The 7436-nt window shown below is 38.3% G+C and overlaps 1 protein-coding gene across 1 annotated transcript; it reads right to left on the reverse strand.

The window, feature by feature from the left end:
* Positions 1 to 1526: 1526 nt before the first annotated feature.
* dlx6a (distal-less homeobox 6a) lies at positions 1527 to 4714 on the reverse strand. Its single transcript, XM_021572631.2, has 3 exons — positions 4105 to 4714; positions 3250 to 3443; positions 1527 to 2532 (listed from the first exon to the last, which is right to left on the reverse strand). The coding sequence occupies exons 1-3, from the start codon at positions 4415 to 4417 to the stop codon at positions 2290 to 2292; spliced, it is 750 nt and encodes a 249-aa protein (XP_021428306.1). The 5' UTR covers positions 4418 to 4714; the 3' UTR covers positions 1527 to 2289.
* Between the last annotated feature and the right edge of the window lie 2722 nt (positions 4715 to 7436).

Consider the following 7436-nt stretch of genomic DNA (forward strand, 5'->3'; position numbering starts at 1 on the left):
TTGCGCTCTATGAATCCCTATGAAGGATTGTTACACACTTTTGTTTAAGAATGTTATAACCTACCTTATTTTAGGTGACACTATTGATCGTGTTTTACTAGGCTTTTGGAAGTTATGTGATAAATAGCAGTATGCATTCAACACTAGCCTATACTAGCAGCCTGAATTACCTTTTTATTCTACCCTATCTATTTGTCAGGTGTTTTTATTTGTCCGACGGGACAATTTTATTTATTTCTAAAGACCACCTTTGCCAATTCGGATTTTAGAATCAATTGCAATCATGACGCCAAACTGATAAAATACTAGGGATAGACTGAAACCTATAGTGATATCCGGCAGTTATAATGTACCCTGGATATATGGTCTGTCTCCTAACCTACAGCAGAGTAACATACTGCATCAATCTATCTTAGCCGGAAAACCACAAAGATCTGGGAGTGTTGACATCTCCCTCCCTTACCATATCTCTCTCTCTCCATCTCTCTCTCTCGATGTAAATATTCAATTCATCGTGGCCTCCCAAGAGCTCTTGTCCTCGTGTTTTCATTTGTTCTCTTCTGTTCCCTCTCCCTGTCTCATCAAGTCGCTATATCTATTTTTGTTCATTTGAATCAATTACATGAAATAATATGAAACATTTGCATTGTTTGGGTCTTTTCACAACTTGGATGCCTCCACCAATGAGAAATAGCATTCTTGCTATTGCAACTATTTGCATATCCTATAAAATTCAGTTTTTATGACGATATAGGCTTATTGTAAAAAATGATATGATTTGCCCAAGTCCTTCGAGTGTGAAAAGACCACACCGCGCACTTTCTGCTTTACGAGTTACGCTCGGACAATTTAGGAAAGTTATTAAGCGAAACGTTATTTACGGGGGTTTGGGGAATAACTATATATACAAATATAGGCCTATAGCTATAGTCGTGATAGGGCCTGTTTTGGTCAAATGGGGCCCATGCAGGTATACTGTGCCAGTGGGGCATTCACGACTTGACAGCTGCAGACACTTTCTCTTTTATTTTTACATTGTAATTTCTGATAATATCCCAACTGTTCACTGCTCTCAGCAATTTGTATATGAATAACCGAATAATTTTCCTCTTTTGTTCCGCGTCTGTGCTACCTCAAATCCAAATAAAGATGCCTTTTAGTATTAAAAGTGGTAGAAAATTACAGGTAATTATCTTTGACGGTAAAAACGCTGTAATCAGCGGGCTACATCAAAAATTACCCTAATTATGCCTGCATTTATGAGAATGGAAAAAAGCCTCACTTGGATAAAACCCATAAATTGTCCCAAATATCTCCTTCATATTGAACGGAACTGCAGCTGGATGCTTTGTTCAAGATCGATCCCGTGGAGCTTGGCATTTAGCGTCTTGCATTAGGACGGGCAGAGGGGAGAAAAACATTGTGTCAATACTTCTAATAATTGAGGCAGAAATGACAAGATTAACAGGACAAGGAGCTACCATCTTTTTCGTGATAAATTGAGAGAGGGGAGCAGGGTAAGTTCATTTCCTCTGGTGTTGTTTAATATATATTGACAATTTTGTTCGTTTGCAGTGCATTGACAATGTCTATTTTATAAAGAGGAAACATAATGTTATGACGAATAGCCTGTAACTTTTTCATGAAAAACCATATGGGACCTACATTTTAGAACGTCCATATGACATCTTGACAAGGGACGATTCATCAGTCATTTTTACACATATCAACCATCTTCATATTGCAGTACAAAACACGATACTTTGTTTTAAGTCATGGATTAATCCATTTATGAAAGACAAAAAATAAAAGTGAATGTACAACTAAAATCGAAGAATATATTTACAGACAGACAGATTGCTTTGTTTTGCATGAAAAAAAAACACAGTCAAAGAGCAGTTAAGATTTCAACAATATATCATGGCATCATGTTGAACCCGCAAAAAACTCGTGAGTGTTGTCCATTCTGTGCCCAAGTGACGGGCTGAATGTCAGTGATATTTTTGGTATATTGACAGTCAAATGTTTACATGAATGAAAGCAACAAAGGCAATCCCACTGAACAGTCATTGGTAAATTAATACGTTTCGTTCCTTTAGGGTGTGTCATATCACAGTCTTTGCCCTCAAGTATCCATCAAAAGCAGCCGACCCTGTCTCCAATGAATCTCTCTGTTCGAACGGGGCACCCCTTTTGTCTCGAGGCTGACGGAAATCAATTGTGCAGGTAAAACTATGAAGGTTCGAACGTCTTGAGTCAGACCTCGGGCCTTCCCGCCCTTTACGCAGTCTATCTCTGCATTGTCTCTTGATGTGGGGAGGAGTACCAGTGAGAATACCCGGGCATGTAGCCGTTGGCCGCCATGTTAACCCCTTTGCTGGACGCTGACACGTCCCATATTGGAGGAATTGCTGGAGAGCGGGGAGACAGGCCGATGGAACCAGGCATAGTAGGGTCGCTCTCGTGCGGGTTGCCACCTGCCTTCAGCAGCTTCTTGAACTTTGACCTTTTATTCTGGAACCATATCTTTACCTGCACAAGATGGCAGGAAGGAATTGAAGACCAGATGACAGATAACGATTATATCATTAATGTATTTATTCATCTATTAACATTTTTATAAATAGGCTTATAGACCAACTGATATGTTGAATATGAGTTAGGAGGCCTACATAACATTACTACAATACATTCGCGCAGGCCTACATTCAAACCTGCACCTTAGATGCTGCTGCCCTGTATACATAGGCATGGAATCACTGGTCACTTTAATAATGTTGACATATTGCTTAACTTATTTCATATGTATATACTGTATTCCATTCTACTGTATTTTAGTCAATGCCATTCCGACATTGCTCGTCCTAAAATGTATGTATTTGTTAATTGCATTATTTTATTTTTAGATTTGTGTGAATTGTTAGATATTACTGCACTGTTGGAGCTAGGAACACAAGCATTTCGCTACACCCAAAATAACATCTGCTAAATATTTATATTTGATTTGATTTGATTTGATAGGTTAAAAAAAAAGTAAATATTATGAAGGAATCCTAAATTGGTCAACAACAAAAACACAATACCCAGACCAATTTTAGCGTATAGGGTAGTAATAACAATAATAACAATATTAATAGGCCTACTAATAACACTAATAAATAATAATAATACATGATAATAAAGCGCCAACAACAATATAATAATGTATACCCTTTTGTATAATAGTTCATGTTTTGAGAATAGGCCTACCTGTGTCTGTGTTAGTCCGAGAGAAGCAGCCAGCTCAGCGCGTTCTGGCAGGGCGAGGTATTGTGTTTGCTGAAAACGGTGATTTAAAGCTTGAAGCTGCAAACTAGAATAAATCGTCCGAGGTTTGCGAATCTTCTTGCCTTTCCCGTTGAAACGAATTTCTCCGTTTTCAATCACTGTGGTTTTCTGCTGCTCTGCAACAAAAAAGGGCAATGTTAGTCCATTAAGGACAAACATATTCCACAACAAATAGGCCTAGTTTATAATTCCCCTAGTATAATTAATTTAATAGAATATAATAGTTCCAAATCTATTTAAATGTCTAAATATCTAATAAGGAAAATATATGAGAAAACCAATGATAGGCCTTCTCTATTAAATTCAGACCACTAATACATATTCACGTCTCACATTCGCTTAATCCAGTCCACCCTTATTGTAATCATCATCGAATCTTCTGTCATATTTAGGATATTGCTCGTAATGACATGCCAATTAAATGTTAATTATAACTTTCAAAGCGAATAGACCGTTTAATTCCTAGAATAATTCGTGAGGATTCCTCGCTTGTCATTATCATTATACCCTGTGCAAAGAATGGCCATAGAATAGGATCTATAACAAAAAGAGACAACATGAACTAAATATAATATAGAAAAAATAGGCAACATATAAATTGTCATTCAGATACAATTTGAAATTAGTTTTCCATTCAACCGTCTGCTGGACGTTTATTGTGCTTTATCTTTTACTTGGCCGATTTTAGAAAAATATATATGTAACTTGCTTTGTTATCGCTGCACGATGAAAACGACATTGAGCATATTTCTTGTCATGAATGGGAAAGCATCTTACCTGTGCCGTCTAACCTTGTCTGACCGCCAGTGGTGTTATTGTGGTAGGACGGCAGGTACGGGCTGTGGTGGGGGTGGCTCACGTAGGAGTACGGTAGCGACCTGTTGTAAGAATTGTTGCCGGAGTACGGAGAGTTATCGTGCTGATGGTGAGCTGGGTGCGACCCGGAATGGAGACAGTGCAGCGGGTAGTGGCTGGCAGCCATCGACGGAGAGCTCTGTTGTGAGTGAGACTGCTGACCAAACTCCATGAAAGCCGACTTGGACGAGTCCTGAGCCTCCAGACCGTTAGCCATCGTAGTCATGGTCATCATCAAATGTTCTGCCTTGAGAGCACTCGCCCCCTCTCTCAAGTCCAAATGGATTCTCTCGCTGTGTTGTTGTCTCTCTCTTCAGCGAACAGATATTGTCCTATTAAGACCCGAATTACTCAGTTACTTCGATTTTTTTTCTCCTCTGGTATTCTTACTTGGTATGGCGCAAGTTGGGCATAAGTTAATGCAGAGATTTAAGGTGGATTCTGTTAAAATTGAATCCTTGCTTCCAGACTTGATGCAGACACTACAAGTAAAATGGTTTGTCTCCAAAGGGCAACGCCTTCCGATTGGTCATTCAACCCAACGTCATCAGTTGTGTGCTTCACTATTCTTCAGTGTGAGTTAACCCACCTTACCAGCTCCCACTACAGCCACAACTATGGTGGGAGAACCTCATAATTCATACGGAGAATATAGTCAAACGCAAGGTATAATAATTATGCCAGCCCTTTGGAATAGTCCATTTGTTTAAGGATTAATCCTCAACCTCAAATTACGCAAAACGTATCCCACACCAATTTGATTTAGCCTCAGGAACTAATATCATTTGAACACACCATATCATCACCCTGGAAATATACTTACACCATTTCTATACCGTCGTAATCATTAGGTTATTGGAAGAACAATTGCATGCGACGAATCAACAAGATGACAAAAACACTCTATTGCAGATAGGAAGGATGGATGTCGTGGTAAACTGACAGTATCATTTATCCCTTTTGAAATAAGATGCGTGATAGCCTACAGTCGGAAATATATGCAAATTATACAGTGCGGTTTGGCAAATTCTGTTGCAATATAAACTATCAATGCAAATGCAATAATACATCTCCCAATTCTACTTTCATAAAACCTGTCGTTAAAAAAACATTGTCAACGCGTTTTTTTTCTTCATAGTGTGCGATTAATTTATTTCAAAATGGTGATGAAAAAGCAATTATGGTCGCAATCAGTTATAACTAAAACCTCTTTGATTAACCACCACACTTTATTTAAATTGGAGCTATAAAATTAAGAACATTTCGCCTGTAATGATTATGGACTGGGTTTGTTTTGGGAAGGTGGAATAAAACTGAATATAGCATAAATTATCCCCTAATTATACGCCAGTATCGCCTCAATTATCCTCTTATCAAAAATGGTTGTCTAAATGCAGCGTTTAGTTTCAATGTTCTCCCTTTCTATAACAAGAACTTGGTACCTTGCTATTATTGCCAGGCTTGTTATTTACTTTGGGGGATTTAAAAAGTGCACAACCCAGCCGGATAATCATTTTCCAGCAGTGGACCAAGAGAGAAGCACAGAGACAGTTGGTAGATGTGAAATATATAAAATGCCTTTTAATATTGGATTTTAAACCAAGGCTTTCATATGAAAACGAAATATTTTAAGGTTACTTCTATATGGACATCAGTAATGTAGGTAAGATACCATGTCTTCTGCATGATGGATTTTACACATTTTTGTTTGTTAAGGCTACATAGGGATTTATGTATTTGTTTCGATACATTAAATAAGGTAGGAATCAATGCAATTCTTAGTAACCTTATGGGACTTAGAACAGGTATATTAGCCTAGACGTCGTCATCCCTGAATGATCTAACAAAGAATGTCTCATCCCGAGTTCCACCTCAACACGCAGGAGAGAAACCAGATCCATACCTTTTTATAATCGGCTTCGAATGGCACAAGGCAAACGTTGATGGGCTTTTCTGTGCTGTTACTTGCATGCTTTACTATCTCGGTACTTGATTAGTTGAGACATCATAGTTTATTACCTTTTGGAGACCGCAGCATAATCACCTACCGTGACAGTTTAATGACCTCCGAACATGGTTTCTGTGTAATGTGGAAGTGTAGCCTAGCGTGTCCCGCAGGCGCGAAAGGAAGCTGTACACCAATGGAGATTAATTGAAGTGGTGAAAATAATGAAGATCACTGTTTTTTTGTTTGTTTTAAATGGTCTGAAGACACAGTGTTATGATGGACGTAGGCTATCCCCCCTCCCCATAAACATAACATTTCGCATTTTGAAAGAGTCTTGAGGCGATTTATATTTCTTAGTAGTAGGCTGCACATGCAATCAATGTATACAATTGTTATTACCATCATGTATTATTTTGAGAGGAAACATATTTGCTTATATTGATGCTGTGCAATTTTATAAAGCATACATACATACATACATACATACATACATACATACATACATACATACATACATACATACATACATAGACCTGGTTACATATATTGCTCTCTGTTCAAGGCCTAAAAGGCTATAGTTCAATTTTTTTGGCCTGATTCAGAGGAGATTATGCCGCAAATGTACCAAAAGTTAATGGGAAATGTTCAAATGAACAAATGGCAGCTATGAAAAAGTATTTTAGTTTTCCTGAGTAGGCGATTGACCTCCACCGTCAAATCAATGGTTGTGATGATTTACAGAAGTGGTATTTAATTCAAGCTGTGAAAGACGACTCTAAAATAACTCGAACATCAAACCACTGGGAATAGGCATGGGATTCCTAAACTGGAACTGCATGAGCTATGAGTTACTTAGTCTACGCAAAAATAGGCTGCATGTTGGAGCAACATAACACACAATATGGATATAACATAATAATAATAATAATAATAATAACAACAACAACAACGGTGGTTACTGTCAATAATGATTAGTAAAGGCATATTGTCTTATAAGTCTCTTCTAAAAGGAACTATGTGTATGTACATGTACCTGCGCGCGCGCGTGTGTGTGTGTATATCTGTGTGACTGTGTCGGTCTTTGTGTCACGTGTATTTGTGGCGTTTTGCGTCTCGGTGTTTAAAATGGATACACATGTTAATCATATTTGAACGTTAACATGTAGCCCGCACTAAAAACATTCATATTTCTGCCAAGTGCTGGGACTTTGCGGTAGCTCGCTCTAACAGCTATTGGCAAGCCACCTCATTGAGCTCTGCTTGTAGAGAGCTCTGCTTTCAGGAGCATTTGGGGCGTGGGGACTTG

The sequence above is a fragment of the Oncorhynchus mykiss genome, chromosome 18 (genome assembly GCF_013265735.2).
Source record: "Oncorhynchus mykiss isolate Arlee chromosome 18, USDA_OmykA_1.1, whole genome shotgun sequence".
NCBI lineage: Eukaryota > Metazoa > Chordata > Actinopteri > Salmoniformes > Salmonidae > Oncorhynchus > Oncorhynchus mykiss.